The sequence below is a fragment of the Carassius auratus genome, chromosome 6 (genome assembly GCF_003368295.1).
Source record: "Carassius auratus strain Wakin chromosome 6, ASM336829v1, whole genome shotgun sequence".
Classification (NCBI taxonomy): domain Eukaryota; kingdom Metazoa; phylum Chordata; class Actinopteri; order Cypriniformes; family Cyprinidae; genus Carassius; species Carassius auratus.
Window position 1 is genome coordinate 27,300,309 of NC_039248.1, and position 20,388 is coordinate 27,320,696.

The 20,388-nt window shown below is 35.2% G+C and overlaps 4 protein-coding genes across 4 annotated transcripts in view; 2 read left to right on the forward strand and 2 right to left on the reverse strand.

Annotated features, from left to right (window-relative positions):
• Window positions 1-338: 338 nt before the first annotated feature.
• LOC113105092 (charged multivesicular body protein 4b) lies at window positions 339-6,996 on the reverse strand. Its single transcript, XM_026266207.1, has 5 exons — window positions 6,668-6,996; window positions 3,838-4,015; window positions 3,573-3,687; window positions 2,713-2,833; window positions 339-2,002 (listed from the first exon to the last, which is right to left on the reverse strand). The coding sequence occupies exons 1-5, from the start codon at window positions 6,849-6,851 to the stop codon at window positions 1,938-1,940; spliced, it is 663 nt and encodes a 220-aa protein (XP_026121992.1). The 5' UTR covers window positions 6,852-6,996; the 3' UTR covers window positions 339-1,937.
• A 768-nt stretch (window positions 6,997-7,764) lies between these two features.
• On the forward strand, window positions 7,765-8,545 carry LOC113105095 (ATP synthase subunit epsilon-like protein, mitochondrial). The gene is made up of 3 exons (XM_026266209.1): window positions 7,765-7,923; window positions 8,146-8,270; window positions 8,403-8,545. Exons 1-2 carry the CDS (start codon window positions 7,892-7,894, stop codon window positions 8,267-8,269), a joined length of 156 nt encoding a protein of 51 aa, XP_026121994.1. The 5' UTR covers window positions 7,765-7,891; the 3' UTR covers window position 8,270; window positions 8,403-8,545.
• A 201-nt stretch (window positions 8,546-8,746) lies between these two features.
• Window positions 8,747-13,229, reverse strand: LOC113105093 (tubulin beta chain-like). The gene is made up of 4 exons (XM_026266208.1): window positions 13,074-13,229; window positions 12,288-12,396; window positions 11,671-11,781; window positions 8,747-10,991 (listed from the first exon to the last, which is right to left on the reverse strand). The coding sequence occupies exons 1-4, from the start codon at window positions 13,128-13,130 to the stop codon at window positions 9,859-9,861; spliced, it is 1,410 nt and encodes a 469-aa protein (XP_026121993.1). The 5' UTR covers window positions 13,131-13,229; the 3' UTR covers window positions 8,747-9,858.
• Window positions 13,230-15,344: 2,115 nt separating this feature from the next.
• Window positions 15,345-20,388, forward strand: part of LOC113105096 (guanine nucleotide-binding protein G(s) subunit alpha) — a 32,600-nt gene continuing 27,556 nt past the window's right edge. The window contains exon 1 of the mRNA XM_026266210.1: window positions 15,345-16,225. Within this exon, the coding sequence (XP_026121995.1) occupies window positions 15,970-16,225 (256 nt within the window). The 5' untranslated portion in view covers window positions 15,345-15,969. The remainder of the gene's footprint in view (window positions 16,226-20,388) is intronic.

A 20,388-nucleotide genomic window follows, 5' to 3' on the forward strand; every position in this document is an offset into this window, starting at 1 on the left:
TTTGACCTAAAATGCAGTAAAAACAATAATATTGTGAAATATTATTATAAATTAAAACAGCCATTTTTAAAAAATATTTTGTTTCAGTGCTGCTTAATGTAGAAACGGATATATTTTTCAGGTTTCTTTTATGAACAGAAAGTTCAGAATTTATTTAAAATAGAAATCTGTTCAACATTTCTTTATTGTCACTTTGAATTAATTTATAAATGTTTTATTAATATATTTTAACAAATCGTACTGATCCCAAACTTTTGCATGGAAGTGTTTATGTATCTACTGTACTGAAGCCTCATTTTAGTTGAATTCTTTTAAGTAATGTACCAGGACCAATAGAAACTCAGTCAAAATATTTTAATAACAGTAATAAGTGAGATTATAACGATAATGATATAACAATGATAAATCCAGCACCTACAAGATAATGAAAACATACAAATGTATTAAAGCTTTGTCTTTCACATCCTGTACAAATCAGTTTGCATTATTACACACCGCATGTTGCTTCAAAGCCTTAATTTTCCTTTGCCCTGCAATAAAGAAACAGAATGGCGCCATAACAAATTCTATTGATGTCTCTGAAAGACTGCAATATTCTCCTACCTGGACACTGTTTCTACAAATTCATATTCAATAGACAAAAACTCATTTTCAAGGTGAGCAGTGATGATGTGATGTGAAAAAAGAAAGAAAAATTAGGCAAACAATGGAAGGAATATCTACTGCGCAAATAAAATTCCAAAGAGCTGTTAATTTGGCAAAACTTTAATGCAGGTGTAAGGTTGAAAGGCAGAGAAGGACATAAATGAAGAGTGTCAAACAATAAATATTGTGAATGAAACTTTCCGATAAATAAACAGTTAAAGTTTAGTGCTTCTCTCACCTCTCAATATTCAATAATACAATTATTTATAGACTCATGAGAGGAAAATGAATAAATCCACTGTGCTAGAACATCATAACAGTGCCCTCTGTAAAATAAAGCATGATATTACAATAATCTGTGCAGTCTGTCCTGTCTGAACAAATCTGTTTGAATGCATTCACATCTCAAATATAATACAACAATCTGAAATCTACAACAAACCTTGTCCCTTTTCTCCCTAATAAACACTCAGGTTCAAGAAACCAATTCTAGTGTAAAGATATCTTAGAATCAATCGCTGGTATTTCTGAAATATCTCAAATACAGTACAGTATACGTTTCTCAAGTAAAGAGACCTATTCCATATAGGAATCCCATGCTGCCAGGAGACTGTAAACCATGATGCCATTAGAGAGAGACGCTGTGTACAGTAAAAGCCTTACAGTTGCAGCAGCACTCAAACTTCAGATGGATCCTCAAAACTTCATGCCCACCTCAGTCCCGAAACGGAAAGCAAGACTTGTACTCATAAAGTCTAAGTGCTAATCTAGGACGTCCTGTGGGCGCTACGGATATTAGACGTGGGAAGCACCTGCACTGAAACGCTCGATGCACAGAATCAAACGGGGCTTTCAGTGCTTTTAACAGAACTTGCGAACAAATGAACTCGTAATATACCACATGTTCTCTCCAAAAACATGACACTTTCCCCTTCGTGCAGAGGGTTTCTGTGAGTATTGGTTTCTTAGATCAAGCAGAGGATTCCTTGTGATGGAAGCTTGAAAATATAAGACTACTTTTAGAGGTAATGAACACACAAACACTGATCTACAACAAGCCTTTTGTCGTGTTTAAACAGTCCAGAGATGAGGAGAAATGAGGCAAGATCTCAGACTCGCTTAGATGAGTGTGTTGACCTGAAGGAGATTTGTCTTTTTATTTATGTTTTTGTTTTCCTCTTGTGTGTGTGTTTAAATATGAAGACGTCATACTGTAACATTCCAGGTCCTTTAGTAACAGGTATTGGAGTGAGGTTTATGCCTTGTATAGTGTGTATGGGTTTCGGGGAGCATTAATTGGCAGCCCACGCCTCCAGGTCTTTCATGTCATCCTCATCCTCTTCTTCTTTCTTCTTTGCTGCATTTATGAAAGACATTCAAGAGCTGCATTTAATACAAGAGAGTTGCAGGACCAAAATGACCAGAAATGACTTCATGTGTCATGTGAAGTACCTGTTACTAATACAAAGGTTACGTTTTTCAATCTTAAGGAAGTTAGTTCTTTATGAACTATTTCAACAACAACAAAAACAAATAAATCACATAAACTGTCAAATGTATTTTTCCAATGTGTTATATTGTATCTATTATAGTAGGTTTAATAAGGAAATATGATAAGACTTCACTTTAAGTAGTTTTAATGCACTTATTATGCATTATTTTATAATGAAAAAATCTCATGAATAATTATAGCCACATTTATAATACATTTATCTATTCATTGTTACATCTTTAGAAAGTATAATGCACTAAACGCATGACAAACAATTACATATTATAATGCATTTTAACTTTGGTTACAGTTATTTATAAAAATAAATAATGCATTACTATCTATGTTATAAATACCTTAAATTATAATGCATTATACATATAGGCTAAAATATAATTTATTAATTTAAAATGTTATGTTTCAGTCAATGCATGAAATTTACCACCAATTTTAAAGTGACATTTTTTTATATACCAAATGTCCAAAAACTAGAACTAAAACTAAAAAACAGATATCAGGAGACTTCCAAACACCATGTATGTGAATGTGTGTGTGTGTGTGTGTGTGTTTAGTACCTGGTCTGGCAGGTAAGGATGTAGAGGGCACATTTGGCAATGGTACGTTGTCTCCGATCTCCAGGAGGTTCTTATCTAACTCTTCCTGCTCCAGCTCCTCTAGTTCAGCTAACAGCTCATCCTGAAACAACACAACATCTCTTTATGACTTGTATTAACATGCATCTCAGTATCTTCTGTAAGAAAAAACAAAACAAAACAATTTTATTCTTCAAATCTGCATTAAATTGATCAAAAGAGCCAGCAAAGACATTTATAATGTTGCAAAAGATTTCTATTTCAAATAAATGTTAAAGCATCCTGAATAAAAAGGTTGCATGTTGCAATGTTTTCCACAAAAATATTAAGCTGCTATGTTTCTTGAGCAGCACATCAGCATATTAGACTGATTTCTGAAGGATGATACTGAAAAGTAATGATGCAGCTTTGCATCACAAGCGTATAGAAAAAATACAAAAAGTTATTTTTAATTGTAACAATATTTCACAATATCACTGTTTTTACTATATTTATGATCAAATAAATGCAGCCTAAACCTTTTTTTTTTTTTTTAAATCCGACCTATAATTAAGCTTGCACCTGACAGATTTAAAATGGGATTTTTGCACAAATATTGTGTCCTTAATGTGAAAGAGGATCTTTGATTTTGTTGCATTAGCATTTTCTTACACACATGCGATGTGATAAAATCCTTAGAAATGAACTAGACCCATTTAAACCAGTATTCAGTACGGTCCACTTGTGATCAGTTCACCCAAATTAGATGTTAATAGTGGGAGCAAACGGCACCTTTCTAAAGCACATGCAAATCTCCCAAAAACTCAGATCGTGGCTGTGGGGTTTGCTTGTTTTAATCTTACCTCATCAAATTCCTCCCCAAACCCGACAGGCTTTGAAATTGCATCTGAAATTTCTTGCGCCAGCTCCTGCTGTTCTGTGATGTCCTGCATGAGGTCGTCCACTTTGTCGATGTCCCTGAAAGTACAAATTTAGTGCCATGAGTGCCATGCAAAATCCTAATAGCTTGCACTGGTAAACTAAACTTATTTAGTGTAATCTTAAATCTTATTTAAGGCCGAACCAAAAAGGGAATAAAAGACTGATAATAGAAGAGAAGCTCCTCACATGTTGTCGTGAGCAGCTTTCATGGCCTTGGCAGCGAAGCCCATATTCTTGATGACCTCGGTGTTGGTGTGAGCGTTCTCTAGCGCCTCCCGCTGGAACTCGATAGTAGAAAGAGTGCCATCAATCTGAGCTAACTGCTTCTCATAGCGCTTCTTACGCTTCAGTGCCTGCAATGCAGCTGTTTCAAACAGAAAGAAAGGTAAAGCGATTAAAGTGCAAAATAAGAGAATTTTGGAACCCTCTAGAAAACTATTGCATAGCATTAAGTGTGATTTATTTAAAAGAGTTAAAGAAAACACTATGTAATTATGGGTCAATTTATTTAATTTGAAGCCCCTTTTATTTCAATTATGATTTAGCTCAGTAAGCATCATGCATTATAAAACCAACTATCACCCAGTTAATGTGGTCTGTGCACTTTATTGTCAAGTCGCTTCGGTAAGAAAGTATTTGCATGGAAAATAAATATACAGTAAAGGTAAGATGGAAAGCCCACAGTGGTAGATTCTCAATGCTAAATTAAAATTGTGAGGTCTCCGATCCCCAACAGATCTGGTTAGGGTTTTACCATGGAAAGTAAAGTCTGCTACTGTTAATATTTCTCAGGGAAGCAGTGGTGCGGAGTTAGGGACTCCTAAATGAGGCACACTCACCAAACTTAATCAGGCAAGTGAGCTGCAAAAAAAGAGAAAAAAAAAGTGTTGCGTTGTAGGGAGAAAGTGGTTGGCAGCATAATGATGAATTAATGACAAGCACATCTGTACAGACATGCTTTTCTTCTAGTCTGAATCCTGCAGAGCCAGTCAAGAAAAAAACGTGAAAGGGATGATATTTTAAGTCAGTAAACCTATTTTAGGACCATTACAATGTGTTTCTAATGTAACATTTCTTTTTTTCCAAAAAGAACTGCCCATACTCATTCTCAAAATAAAAAAAAATTATTATTTAAGTTGTAAAGGTGTTTATAACCAGGGTTATTATCGTTAGATACAAATAAAACCCATTTAAAACATTTTGATTACTTGAAATTATATAAATAATAACTTAACTTAAAAAGTGTAACTTATTTTATTTCAGATCTATTTTAAAAAAAAACATCAAAAAACATAAAATTGTCACCGTAGAAGTTGCCTTTTATTTATCCTTTTTTTTTTTATATAATCAGGATGACGCTGGAAAATTACATTTGAAACAGATGTCATAATGAAAAAAAAATATTCAGACTATGCTCTTTGTGTGAATCACCCATAAACTGTCATTATACTAAACACAACGTTCCATTTTTGCTTTTTACAGATTAGAATTTCACAAACTGTCAAAACAATGATTTGAGTTGTCAGTTTATTTGTAGAAGATGAAACAGCAGCTGTGTTTGTTCAATGTATGGAATGGGACCTTAATTTAGCAGGTTTGCAATACAATAAAACCCTCAACAGACTCTTACGTCATGTGCACGTTCAAAAGGGGCATTCCAAAGGTGTCACGCAAAGGTCATGCAAATTAAACACTTTTTCCATGAAGACATTGGAATTGTAAACTATGACAAAACATCAGTCCCACACTCGTTGCAGTCAAACCATCGGCATCATCCACCGTGTTCCAGCGGCCCTCACAGGCTAATCAGATCAATTATTGATTACCTATGTTCTGGGGACTTTAAATGTGGAGTTGTATTACAGGCCGTACAACCTAGATGGCTCTTTAAAATGGTCCTTATATTGCACTGAAATTATTTATGGAGCTATCTCTGGATTTAGACATCTCTAATAGCATCGATGGGACAGAAAAAATACAGACTTATAAATATACGTATTGTAACTGCATTTACATCATTATATTTCCACACCCAAAATGTGACACTAATGGAAACCAAAGTAGGAGTTTAAAACAAGTTTTTTTTTCTTTTTTATTCTCCAGGTTTTGAACAGATGGGCAGTTTTTAGTCCTTTTTTATGTAAGTAGCTCAGTAATAACAGTCAAATACAGAATGTATTTAAGTAGAGAGCATTATTTAACAGTTCAGAGAAGGTCAAATGAAGAGGAAAAACAACAAGAATAGTAATTAAAAAAAAAACTTACAAATAATAAAGTTAATATTTGGACAGCTGCATTAATTTTATTTATTTTTTTATGTTAAACGGGTTTTAAAGTATATCTTATCACGGTTACAGAAGGTAATACATGAGAATTATTCTTTACTTGTAATGTACAATTTTGCTAAAATTACTAAAAGATTATTGGAGTAATTTTCTTATTTCATTTTTTTTCCTTTGTAAATAAAGTGTTCTAAATTTAAGGTTTTAACACATTTTCTCTCCAAAATAAAAAAAAAGAAAGAAAGGACAATCCAAAAAAAAGTTAAATATCTTTAATTGATGTGTTGCAGATAGTACATTTATCAGTATGGATACATTTGCAATTTAACATCTGTGGATAATTGTGTATATTATTTCCATTATTTTGTTCCAGAAATGTTTTATCATCACCATGGATACTAGGATAGGTCAAAGGTTAACTGATGGAGGGCTACAACATTTTATCTGTCTAGCCCAAGCGACCTGAAAAAAGTTATTACAATTACAAAGCAAATTATCGTCCTAAAATATACCTCTAGATCATTCCATTTCTCATTTTGCATGACAGTTCACATGTGTTTTATAAAAGTCTAGCCCTGTTAATTAGTCTATTATTATTATTATTTCAGTTACAAGATATACATATTCCTTTGTATAATAAACCAGCATGAAACAACGCTAAACTAACGAAGCAGTAACAGCCACAGTGCCATCCTAAGCTGAGTTCACCAGCTGATCTATGCCAGGTGACTCACCTCTTTTGTTCTTCGTTCCGTTTCTCTTGGCCGTCACAAGCTCCTGCTCGATCTTCTTCTCAAGGAATTCTTGTTTCTTCGTCAACATTTCTTCTGTTTCTCGCAGTCGCTGGATCGCCTCTTGGGGGCTTGGAGATTTGCCCCCTTTTCCACTGCTACCAAACAACTTCCCAAACAAAGACATCTTGCCTTCGGGAGTGATATTAGACTGGTTTTTGACTACTGGTCTAGACGCTGTCGATCACTGACCCAACAGGCTTGTTGTTGATTTTTCTTCTTCCTCCTCTCTAACCCAGGCCGCATTACATCATCACGTCAGAGGAGCGTGACTCACGTCATGGCGTAATCGAGCGTCTCCACTCAAATAAGAAAATATTATATTATACAACTATTAATATTACCAGTGGGTCCCATATACATAAAAGTAATTTTTTACAATTTTATGAAATGTTATATTTGAACTATAATGTAGGGTTTTATGGATGTAAACGCAAAAATTGCTATTGTATAAAGTATTATTATTATTATTGTAAGTCTTAAGTATATATGAACAAACAGCATCGGGTCATATAAAATTTCATACAAACAAACTGCAACAAACCATCCGTCAATCCGGGCATTGCTAAAATAATAATAATAATAATAATAATAATAATAATAACCTTCTTCATGTATAATCCTCAGATAATGAATAGCGTTGTTTTAAAGCAACAAATAAAAATGTACTTAATTTGTTAACCTTTCATTAACCTTATTGTTCAAAACAATATATATATATATATATATATATATATATATATATATATATATATATATATATATATATATATATATATATATATATATATATATTGTGATTAGGAGAGAGAGAGATAACTGAATTAATATTTATATGTAATACACTTTTTAAATGCCAAAAACTTTGATAAATCTGAATGTGTAACTTACCTATAATCGAAATATTCATACACAGAAATTCAGCATTTTTATTTTGAAATTTTCTCAGCTAGTTCGTGGTTAATGTACATTTTGTCATAAAACTGCGTTTATTGGTTCGATTCCAGGTTACAGTATCAACGATGATGAGTGACGTGTTTGCCAGCCAATGAGACTGTACGCTGGTTTATGACGTATATCCTGGCAGACGCACAGGCCTTGCTCTCGTCCTTGATCAGCGCGAATCGCAGCTTTTGACGGACGTAAGATACACATTTGCGCGGAAAAATGGTTGCTTACTGGAGACAAGCAGGACTGAGGTAAATGTATGACAGTTAATAACGTCAAAAACTGTGAAATGTGTATTTTAATTGCTGTACGCTCTGTAATTTGTACTGTGGATTTGGTTTGGCCTTGCTCTGTGTGAATTTTGCTGTAGTAATACTAACGTTATCGTCATGTTTAGTTTGAATCACCTTGGACATATTCATACGAGCAATTTTGAGTTATTCAGTGACTTAATATGTGTCTTGTTCTTTCAGTTACATCAGGTACTCGGCTATCTGCGCCAGGGTCGTGCGGGCAGCACTGAAGCCACAGCTGAAAACCGAGGCGATTAAAAACGCAGAATCCAGTGTGAAGGTCACTAAAATGAAGACCGTATAATGTGAGTTAATATTTCAGCTGTTTACCTAAACTCTACTGCACTTGTAAAAAAACAATGCATTAACTGACCCATTAGACTTTTTTTTTCAAACTTATGTTGTTAAAATTGATTGTCTTCTCTGCTTTTTTGTAGGATCTGTCATTACAGTTCTTCCATTCCCACTTCTCCACAAATGTTCTCCGTCGGATTTACAATAAGACCTGCAGTTATGATGATTCAATGAAAATTAGCTGTGTTTAATTTGATAATAAATTATGAAGAGTCTCAAACTAAAAGTCTTCACTTGGTGCGTTTTCATTCTAAACAGTTTTCTGTTTAGCAGATGTTCGCTGAGCAAACTTGGTGTATTGTCATGTTCAGATCAGTTTTACTTCTAAGTAGTGCTGGTTATGTGAGGTTTAAGAGCATCTGCAGAAGAGACACTAAAACTGTTAACAGTTTGTATTCCAGTAGTTACTTAAAAATGAAGTAAATGATGATGATTTAAGATGAATAGATTTTAATTTTAATACATTTTGCAAGAAAACTGATGGTTGCATTACATACATTGTAAATACTTGAAGGTTTTTTGCACTGTAAATGCTCAAGCACAATGCAGATACATCACATTATAATGAAATAGTTGCAGTTTATATTGGTAAAATAATTAAGCATCTTATGCTTTTAAAGGATAAGCAAAATTAACAAAATTCATTATTTACAACAAGTAATGACAGAAGAATTTAAGCCTCTATATAGGACTAGTACACCACACAGAATGTTTATTTTTTTTTTTTGGAATATCTGTTTCCCGCTGTTTTTTTTCTCAAGACATCTATAGATATCCATTATTACATAGCATATAGAAATTGTTTTGCTCCAGTGATGTTACACATCAATATAGATTTTTCCTGTCTTTATATAAATTAAGCTTTACAATAAACTATACACTACCGTTCAAACGTTTGGGGTCAGTGAGATTGTTTCTTTAAAGGAATGAATACTTTTACTTTATAAGGATACATTCAATTTATAAAATATTTATACATTCAAATAAATGCTGTTCTTTTAAACTTTCTATTCATCAAATCCTGAAAGCTGTTTTCAGCATTGATAATAAGAAACAATTTTCTTTATAGCAATAAAATCATTTCATAATGTATACTATAAATAATATTCACAATATTACTGTTTTACTGTATTTTAATTAAATAAATGCAGCCTTGGTGAGACTCTTTTTAAAAACATATTGACCCCAAACATTTGAAAATATATATAATTGGACAGATTAGAAAATTATGTTTGAATTTTGAACATATCCTATTATTATGTATTTATGTAATTCATCATTTTCTCCTGGAGGTCAGAAATATTTCACAGTTTGCTATGAATAGTGGCTCCAAATAGTATATAAACTCTTAAGGCACATTGTCATTAAATTACATAAAAAAAGCACACCTTTCAAGCCAAACATTTTTTTCTAATGCAGTATAACTCAAATATATAAGTTTTAACTGTATTTTAAGTGTTAAATATTTTGGGGCCACTGAATATTCTCACTCTTCACACAATCAGATCCACTCTTGCCATATTCACTAAAGCCCACAAGTCATTCGGTGACAGAAACTTCAGTGAACACCTCAGTCTCAATCTCCACTCGAGTGCTGCGTGCTGTTGATGACAGAGCCTCCTCTTCTGCCTCTTCATCTTCTGCATCATAATCCATATCGGCGGTGGTATCCTGATATTGCTGGTATTCGGACACCAAATCATTCAGGTTGCTCTCGGCCTCAGTGAACTCCAGCTCATCCATGCCCTCCCCCGTGTACCAGTGCAGGAAGGCCTTGCGTCGAAACATGAGCACGAACTGCTCTCCGATACGCTTGAATATCTCCTGGATGGCAGTGTTGTTTCCGATGAAGGTGGAGGCCATTTTGAGGCCTCGTGGTGGGATGTCGCAAACAGCCACTTTGACGTTGTGAGGGATCCAGTCTACGAAGTAATTGCTGTTCTTCTGCTGAATGGCTAGCATTTGCTCGTCAACCTCTTTAGTGGACATGCGACCGCGGAAAACGCCCGCCACTGTCAGATAGCGTCCTCGACGTGGGTCGCACGCTGTCATCATGTTTCGGGCGTCGAACATCTGCTGGGTGAGCTCGGGCACTGTTACGGCCCGGTATTGTTGGCTACCGCGTGGAGTGAGAGGTGCAAAACCTGGCATGAAGAAATGGAGGCGTGGGAAGGGCACCATATTGACGGCCAGCTTCCGAAGGTCAGCGTTCAGTTGACCTGGGAAGCGAAGGGAGGTCGTGACCCCGCTCATTGTGAGGGATACCAAGTGGTTGAGATCTCCATAAGTTGGCGTTGTGAGCTTAAGAGTGCGAAAGCAGATATCATACAGCGCTTCATTATCAATACAAAACGTCTCATCTGTATTCTCAATCAGTTGGTGGATTGATAGGGTCGCGTTATACGGCTCGACTACTGTATCGGAGACCTTCGGTGAGGGCATTACACTGAAACTATTCATAATGCGGTCAGGATACTCTTCTCGGATCTTATTGATAATCAGGGTGCCCATTCCCGAACCAGTGCCACCGCCCAGAGAGTGGACGAACTGGAAGCCCTGCATGCAGTCACAGCCCTCGGCTTCATTACGAGCACGATCCACAACCTGCTCCACGAGTTCTGCGCCCTCAGTATAGTGACCTTTGGCCCAGTTATTGCCTGCTCCGGAATTGCCTTTACATTTATAAAGAGAAAACCGCATCAAGAATGATGTTATTACATATGAGTGGCATTGTGTCATTGTATCAGCCAATCAGATTTCAGAGTTTGAGTTCAGGTTCGTTCATAGCCAGAGAGGATAAGTTTTAATAGTCATTAAAATTCTGTAGAAATAGTGAAGTCTACACCACAATAATGAAACAGAGGAATGATATTGTTGCATCATTTCCAACTGATGAATGATAAAAGCATTGGCAGTTAATAAGAATTCATTAGACTTTTAAGAGCACATGCATTTAAAGAAGCAGAGATCAGAACTACAGAGCTCATTATTGTGCATTGGTGTGGATATTGACTTACACTTACAGTATACATGGTTGTTCATATGATTCATGCTTAGGATCAAATAATTAAAAAATGTATTCCATCCATTACATGCACACATTTGGCTGACACCTTTTAGGAAAAATATTGTTCACACTAAGAAAAAAAATATTTTAAGAATTGTTTACTGGAAAGTTCTTTGTGTAGCCTGAAATGGCTCTTCTGTGGCAACACTGTGAAATCCCCCTTTTGGAAGCTTTATTTTTAAGAGTGTATGTTTCAGACGTTATGAAACCAACCCTATTTATAGTTTAAAGAACTATATGGTATATAAATAAAATGTCTTCAATGTAGATGATTGCTGGCTTACCATGTATAAAATTATCCGGTCTGAAGAGCTGTCCTATGTGACTGCCCCTCACGCTGTCCATAGTGCCCGGCTCCAGGTCCACTAACAAGGCTCTTGGAACATACTTACCACCTGACAGGCAATGAAAGTTAAATGTCAATGAGACTTTTTTTTTTTACAGGAAGTTACTCGGTTCCTAGAGTCCAAAACATAGCATATTATATAATCTAGATATTTATTCATGTGCTAAAAATGTATGAATGTCATTTGGGTTTGTGAGTTCATGAAAAGCTGATCAAAAAACAAAAAACAAATTGGGCTACATGATAATTATGATATAGTATAGTGCGTTTATGAGTCTAAGGCTGTAAATTAATTAAATACCCGTAGAGTCTCATATGCATTTTATTACTATAATGATAAAAAAAAAAAAAATATATATATATATATATATATATATATATATATATATATATATATATATATATATATATAATTACAATTCATTTTCAAAACAAAAATATATTATTTTATTTTATTATTAAAAATGGGGTCTGGCTAACAAAAAGTTTGGGAATCCCTATATTTTAATAGCCACAAGCATAAAATAAATGAATGTAACGTGCAGGTCTGTATACCATGTGCTTCATTGAAGTAAACATTGACCCTCTCCAGCTGAAGGTCCATGTCACCCTCATACACTCCTTCTCTGTTAATACCATGTTCATCACTGATCACCTCCCAGAACTGCAAACACATGGAAATTAGTCACCATAATTTCTCCAATGAACTGCACTGTGACCTGCTTCAACTGATCTCTTCAGCACTGAATGAAATGTTTTGTTATTTCAAATGAAAAAAATTGTCATTCTCTACACAGAGTCAGTGGAAGCCTCCAATAACTGATTATCTGTTGAGTTTAAGTGACTGGCAATTGTTTTTCCGGATGCCATTCAGTTCATTTCCATGTTAAAGAAGGTCCACCCCGTCACAAGAGGCTCTGTGTCTCTTATCTTACACCTCTTAGATATCTTAGACCACTCTAGGGTGAACACCCTTGACTGCATGTATCATAACTTTATATATTTTTCACTTTAAAATGCATTTCATACTTCAAATATAATAAAGAAGTTTTTGCTTTTACATTTAACTGAAAAAGCACATTACTGCAATATTTAGCTACTACAGAATGCTGTTCAAAATGACAGCAGACTATAATAAAATTACTATTATAAAAAAAGAATGCATGACATAAACAACTGAGAATTTAACAACTAATACACACTCATGAACTAAAATGCATGCTCATTTGTCTGTTAAGCCTGCATCAGATTACCTGCTTGAATAAAGTTGAAGTTAATATGATAATGCAGCTGCTAATCATAAAAATACACTTGAAAAAATGATATTTGGAGCCAACGCACCTTTGAGCCGATCTGATTCCCACACTGTCCGATCTGTAGATGAACAATCTCACGCATAATGATAGATCTGGCACGTTGAAAGAGCAGGAATAGCCTTGACCTGAGTCTGATGTGCCCACTGTGTGTGTGTTACAACTGATGACATCATCGAGAGGGAGTCACCCATATGTCACATAACTTACTAGACAGTGTGACACTTAATTAGTAAGCTAGAACAACAGACTACTGCCTTTCAGTCAATAACAACAATTGTGTTGCAGGGTCACAGTTTGGCACACTGTGAATGGCAGAATTTATGATGTTTGTTAAGAATTTAAAGGTAGTTTAATATTTGAATATTTCAAATGAAAAAAGTCCAATCATCATGAGCTTGGATCAGTGGCCGTCTCTCTGGTGTGCATGATAAGACTCTTGCGGGCCCTATCTGCTGCAATGCAGTGACAGACAGTCAGAAAGACGGACAGACCACATACTCATTGTCTAAGTGTTTCCTGCAAGGAGAGTTTGTTTATACACTATATGTTGAAGCTGGCATACCCAGCTTTCCCATTAAGTTAAAAACTATTTCTGAATGCCTCAGTTTTTTTCTAAATATTTAGACAATTTTAAGGGGATGTTCCAATTTGCAAACATTATTAGACATTTCTGTTGAATGTTCTCTGAACAAGTAGTAAACATTAAACATGTTTCAGGAAAAAACATTCCATGAATGAACGATGTATAAATAATGTTTCTGTGCTACATTTTTTTAGAATGTTATCTAAGATCACATAACTTTCACTGAACATTCTATTAAGAATATTTGTTTGTAACTTCTGAGAGAATCTTGCCAGAAAGTTCTAATAGCTGGGTATATGCAGATTCATATTTTACCAACAGATGCCACTGTTGTACTCCAACTTACGTTTCACAAGATCTGTTTATTTTACTACTACATTTAAAAATGGACTCAATCAGTCTTCTTCATGTCATTTATTACGGTGATTCTTGATTATCAACCATGAATAATATAAGATAAGATAAAACACAAGTATTGAGTAATAAGGGAATGTGTGAAGTGGCGGCACTCTTGTTGATAATGTCAATGCATGAGGCATGCTGTAGGACAGATTAAGAACAGAAGGCATTCTATTGTGCAAGTTATTCAACCTTCCAAGAAACAGGAGAGAGTTCGTATATTTAGCCAAGTGCTGTGCTTTTTGTACATACTGTGTCTGATCTGCAGTTACAAAGAGGGCTTTCATGATTTCAGGTCATTTTATTAGGGGAAATTAAACAGAAATAGTGACAAGATGGGGAAAGCAAAAGAAGATAAAGGGCAAGAGAGTCATCTTCACTTTTTATTTATTTAATAGCCTGCGTGACATCTTTACAAACCTTTTAACTCATATCATGTCATACCCTAGAAAATATTCAGAAAATGTTGACTTTCTACCCTGTCATTCCCAAATGTATCCTATAATATTTGTAGCAACATAATATTTGTAGCAATAGGCAGAAATACATTGTATGAGTCAAAATTATTGATGTCCTGTCCTATCCTAACAACCCATACATCAATGGAAATGTTGTTTATTAAGCTCTTAGTTGGTTGATGTATTAACCTCAATTTAGAAAAATTGACACTTAAGACTGGTTTTGTGGCAAATATATAAATAAATAAATATATAAATAAATATGATATATGACAAATAAATAAATAAAAGCTTTGTAGGTTTTTCTTCTTACATAAATGGTACAATTTTTTTTCTAAAGCAAGTAGATGCGGGTTAAAATCCTGACCTAACATTGATTATAAGGATTTAAAAAGTAAAACAAACAAATGTGCATTCAGTTTGAATGCATATGATGCTACTGGTACACTGCAATATATCTAAATGAGCTGTCAAGTCTGTGTTGAACTTGCATGTTGATGTATAATAACGCCACCTACAGGATATTATTATTGCAACTGTTATATGCACCCTGTACCCCAAAAGCTGGAATGGCAGCAAAAAAGAAAAAAAGGTACAAAAAAAGAAAGAAAAAAGCGAGAAAAGATGTCTACAATAATAAAAACTGTACACTGTAAAATAATATTAACTTAATTTTAACATAAAACAGAATTAAACAAATAAATAAATATTCCTATAATAATACTATAAATAGATAAAAGGAATAGTTGGTTTGCAAAACCAAAACTGTGCTATTTTTTCCGTGTGACGTCATTGGATGACCTTTTTTTATTAAGTGAACAACAACATTATACAACACTATAAATAACAACCGAGATAAAATTACAGCCACGGGGGATAATCAAAATAAACACTACATTTCACTCAATAAGTTTGTTTTCTTTACATATTTTTTTTGTTTACACCAATATTTGTCTCTCTATGTATGGGATGTCATTAAAATTATGACAAGATTAATGAAATTAAACAGTTTTTCATCTTCCTTAAAATAATGTGTGAAGCCACAAATATTTGAACGACGTCACGGAGTGAGTGACCTCCCCCTGCCGCTCGTGAAAATTTAACGCTGTGCAAAAGTTACGAAGCAGAGCTGATCTCAGGTCAGCCCCAGAGAGCGCGAGCGGAGCGGCGAGAGCTCCAGCGGACGAGGAGGGACTTGGAGCGGCGTCCCGAAATAGCAAAGCAAGAATAACAAACAGTGAAAAGTACGCTATGCGTGTCAGGTCAAAGTTCACTCCTGTCCACTCGTGAACGTCAGAAACTGAGGGAAAACCCGATGAGGCTAACCGACACCTTTGGAGAGCCCGAGCGATAACGCTGTAAGGGATAGCGAGCCTTCTCTCCACCTGACCTGGATAACCATCATCATCATCATCATCATGGTGTTCTTATCCTGCAAGACTTTTCCATTCGAATGTTAAGGATCGATCCCAGCTCTGGTCATGGGGATGTGTCACAGCTTCAGATCGAGGTTATCACAGTCGGCGATCTCATACACCGGCGGACGGACCGGTGCGAGTCCCGGGATCGATGTCGAGTCCGGTCATTCGGACAGCTGTGACCCACAGCTCAGAGAACGGCGGCGGGTGGAGGAGCGCGCGCGGGTCAAAGCGGAGAACAAACGGAGTCGAAACATTGACAAGAGCCTGAAGGCGGAGAAGAGAGAGTACAAGCAAACGCACAGGCTTTTGTTGTTAGGTAAGAGGATGTTACGACTACTTTATCTGCTGTCAAGGTAAATAAGAGCAGCCACGAGCGTCTGACGGAAAGTGTGCGACTGGCCCTTTAAAACACGTTACCATGGTAACCGTCGTTTCCACCTAAATACTGTGGTAGTTTTTTTTGTTTGGTTTTAAAATTAGTTATAAGCATAATTTGCATAAACTAGTTTTAAATGCATTAAGTATGTTTGGTCTGTACCACTTAATAATAGGTTTTGACCTTCTCCACTAACAATTAAAATCATGCATCTGTTGACTGCATATAAACTTTAGATATAAAAAATGGTAAAAAACTTAGCATACTTAGGTATTCATCTTTACACAAGTACAAGTACAAGATGGAATCTCGATTTTTTAAATGACATTTTTTGCAGGTCATCATTACTATTTTGGGTTAAATGCAAGCATCAGCATCTGTGGCCTGCTGTTGGTTAGCAGAGAATAGAATAAGGTCTCATTTAGTAAGTTAAAAAAAAGGGTCTTACCCATGTTCTCGCTCAGGTTTATTTTAATTAAAATGGAAACATTTTGTTCATTTAATGTTTACTGGCAAACAAAAAGCCACTTAAATGTTAATAAACTGTAGACACTATAAACCTATATAAAATAAAAAAAACAGACCTTTTGTTAATAAAGAAAATGAAGTGATTTCACTTTTTTCGGTCGGTCACTGAAAAACATATTGATTGACCGCTATTCTGAATATGCCCTCTAAAATGTCTGGAGTACAAAAAGAGCATTTAAACTAATTTTGAGTTTCATATGGCCTGAGCATTTTAACTCAGATTAAACCTGGTTTCTGTGATCGTCATGGATTGTCATAACAATGAAAGCATCTGGTCAAGATCTAATCTGTAATAGGAAAACTGGCCCTACTTGTTTTTTTTTGTCTAGCAAAGAATGAAATTTTAACTCAGACATTTTTTGCAGAACATAAATCTAGACATTCTGCTGATTCTGGTCTAAAATTGTATAAAAGTGAAGTGAAACTGTTTTCGGACGACCATTTTATTTTCTAAAACTTCAGTGCTATTTTTATGTCATTCATTTTATTATTCTTTTTTTCTTCTTCCGCCTACTTCTGCACTAGTTGTGTGGTCAACCTACTCTTTGCATAAAAAACTAAGTGTTGCTGAATTTTTTCTGTAATCTAAGATGAGATGTAATGTGTCTGTGCCCATCGGGCTGGAATACATGTAGATTTAAAGGTGTCACGAATCTCAAGAAATTTCTAGGTGCTTTATTTTTTTCTTTCAAACTCGTGGACTTCCCCTTTGGCCTTCCTCCGAGGCGCAAACAGCGTTAGAGCAGACGTGGTTTGATAAAGTAGCATTACACAAGGCCTCATATGCCACTACCTTTATGAGAGCTGTTCTTCTTTTTATTAACAAGTTACACAAGAAAAGGAGGGCAGGCTGACGACACAAACGAAGAAACTGTTAAGCTCTGTGACCAAAATACTCTAGTCATGCGGGTGCTCGGTTCAAAAACAGATGACACACACACATACAAAGCTGATTGTTGCAACCTTAGAATGTAGGAAAACGATCTCTGTGTGTTGTGTGTTTTATGGGGCTTGGCCGGTAGTGTTTGTGTGCGCTCATCTAAAAAGGAAGTCTGGTTATGTAGTGTGTCCTTCTTTCTGCTTTTGGGCTTTTAATAACAATTTGTCATTTTAAGGCAGAGTCAACCTCAATGAAAATGTTTGTAGCTTAACTTGGTCTCTTTTGATGTGGCTGCTTTTGACTGCTGCCTCTGTTGTTGAGGCTGGATCTCACTGCTCACAGCTGCAAGCCCACAAGTGTAATGTCTTATTTTAAGTGATTGCATGCTGTTATTGCTCACTTAAACAGAATCACATCCTCTCATGAAGGATGAAATATTGCATGAAATCAGATGAATGGACTTATAAGGAGTCCACTGTTGATCATGCTATTTCATGCAGGGCATGACAAAAGACATTCAACACATACTGCATCCCATTTTAATAGAATCAGGGGCTGTTAACCTCTGGTTACACACAACCAAATTAAGCCAATTGGCCTATAATGCATGCCGAAAATTTAAGCAAGTTAATTGTCACCAAGAACAATCATATTTTTGTTCAGGTTCAAATTTGAGGAAGGCATGCAGTTCTTAATATAACATTAGACGAGGAGAAGGCGACTAATTCCCCGAATTACATCTTTCCTTGAAAGGAACTGTCTTATGTAATGTGGCATAACACAAATGGGTCCTGAGTTAAAGGTTGGACTGTATTAAACCTCATTTTGTAACAGCTTTATACCTATTATTGTCGGGTGAAAAAAAATACCATAGAACATTAAAAATAATCTACAATAAGGACAAGAATATCACAGAGGCTTATAGGAAACACCACAAACACTACTCTTGTTTTCCACAAAGGGATATAAAATTGTGTTAAATAAGTTAAACATTTTTATTTCTACTTATTCATCCAACTGCAGAACTCCTCTCTATTTTTGTACACACATCTTTCTGTCCCATTTTATTTTGTGATTATTCATCATTATAACTCAAAACAGAGAACCTTAAACCCCTTTTTAAGACCTGCACTAATAAAATTAATGCCATATGAGTGGGGTAGGGCAATGTCTATGGTGACATATTGAACTGTAAAATTACTCTAAAGACACGATTTACAGTTCAGGTACAGGTTTCCACCAAAAAATAAAATAAAAAAAAAGCAGGTGGTGCTTTTGAAAGGGCAGAAATATAGTGGTTTCTCTGGCAGGACTGTAGCTGGGGTTTGTGGGGCCTACAGGTTGAACCCATGGACAATGTTTGAAATTGTGTAAATAGCACAAATAAATAAATAAAACAAAGCTGTCCAGGTACAAAAATTAAATCATCAAATGTAAAATATCATTGCACAGTCTTCACTGTATAAATAAAATATAAATTAACCCTTGTTGAAACCTTTAAGTAATTCAGTAAAGAGCTGTGATTGATTTTTATCTCATTTAATTTGGATTAACATTAAGGACACGGGCAGCAGCTAGTAAATAATGCGCGGCCACTTTAAGAGACAATGCATCCAATATAATGATACACATCCGATTTCTTTCCAAGCAGTTAATGCTCACATAACCTGTGTCTGTCGGTTCAAGAGCAAAGAGAGGCAAAACTCTGCACGGGTGCTGAATTAAGCTTTTTGCATCTTTTTATGTTTGTATTTTTAAACTGGCGAGATTTATTTGTTCGTTCAGGTGCAGGAGGACATGAAAGAAAGCTTGGTTCTTTGTTTGCACGCTGTCTGAGAGACGTGGCTCTCTGTGAGACTGAAATGGCTGAGGGCCCCCCTCAGCTGTAGTCCCCTATAATCGTCATCACCTTTCACCCCACTGGCAACAGCCCTGTTCCCCGGTTATCACAGTACACAAAGCAGCACAGCACATGACTTTAAAACATGCAACGCTAATTTTTAATCAATTAAATCATAGCGTTTGTTAAGCTATTTCGCAATTCTCCGTCCTCAAATCAAAATTAAGACTTTCTTGTACCATTTAAGACTTTATATGTTCTTAAATATGTTCACAAAACCAGTCATAAGGGTCCATTTTTTTAAATTGAGATTTATACAACATATTCAGTCTGAATAAATAAGCTTTCCATTGATGTGTGGTTTGTTAGGATAGAACAATACTTGACCGAGGATAAGACTATTCGAAAATCTGGAATCTGAGGGTGCAAAAAAATTGCCATTTAAAGTTGTCCAAATGAAGTCCTTAGCAATACATATTACTAATCAAAATTAATGTTTACGGTAGGACATTTTTGTGGTCCAGGGTAAAAATATGTCAAAGCATTTTGGCCACAGAAATATTGGTTAATATATTGATCTATGACTCCTTAATATGTAGCGAAAGATCATTGTTATGGATAATAAACTTCAAAAACAAGGAAACAGTATCCAACAATATTCATCCACTGTCGATCAGCTTTAATTCAAATCAAAGGAAAAAAATAGGGAAGAGACTTAAGACTTGTTGTAAGGGTAACAAATGATGTTTTTCACAACTTCTAAATCATATATTTTTTCTTTGGATATTAATTTCTCAAATAGAAGGGTTAACAACAACCGTGAGACTGAATTATTATTATCATTAAGAGAATGTG

Excerpts from the sequence above, each read along its gene's own strand:
- LOC113105092 (XM_026266207.1), bottom strand. The coding sequence starts at position 6,851 with ATGTCTTTGTTTGGGAAGTTGTTTGGTAGCAGTGGAAAAGGGGGCAAA. Across the intron at positions 3,688-3,837 it reads AAAGCTGCTCACGACAACAT|GGACATCGACAAAGTGGACG; the intron begins GTGAGGAGCTTC and ends TTGTACTTTCAG. Across the intron at positions 2,003-2,712 it reads ATCCTTACCTGCCAGACCAG|CAAAGAAGAAAGAAGAAGAG; the intron begins GTACTAAACACA and ends TCATAAATGCAG.
- LOC113105095 (XM_026266209.1), top strand. The coding sequence starts at position 7,892 with ATGGTTGCTTACTGGAGACAAGCAGGACTGAG. Across the intron at positions 7,924-8,145 it reads TGGAGACAAGCAGGACTGAG|TTACATCAGGTACTCGGCTA; the intron begins GTAAATGTATGA and ends TTGTTCTTTCAG.
- LOC113105093 (XM_026266208.1), bottom strand. The coding sequence starts at position 13,130 with ATGCGTGAGATTGTTCATCTACAGATCGGACAGTGTGGGAATCAGATC. Across the intron at positions 12,397-13,073 it reads GGAATCAGATCGGCTCAAAG|TTCTGGGAGGTGATCAGTGA; the intron begins GTGCGTTGGCTC and ends ATGTGTTTGCAG. Across the intron at positions 10,992-11,670 it reads ACCGGATAATTTTATACATG|GCAATTCCGGAGCAGGCAAT; the intron begins GTAAGCCAGCAA and ends ATAAATGTAAAG.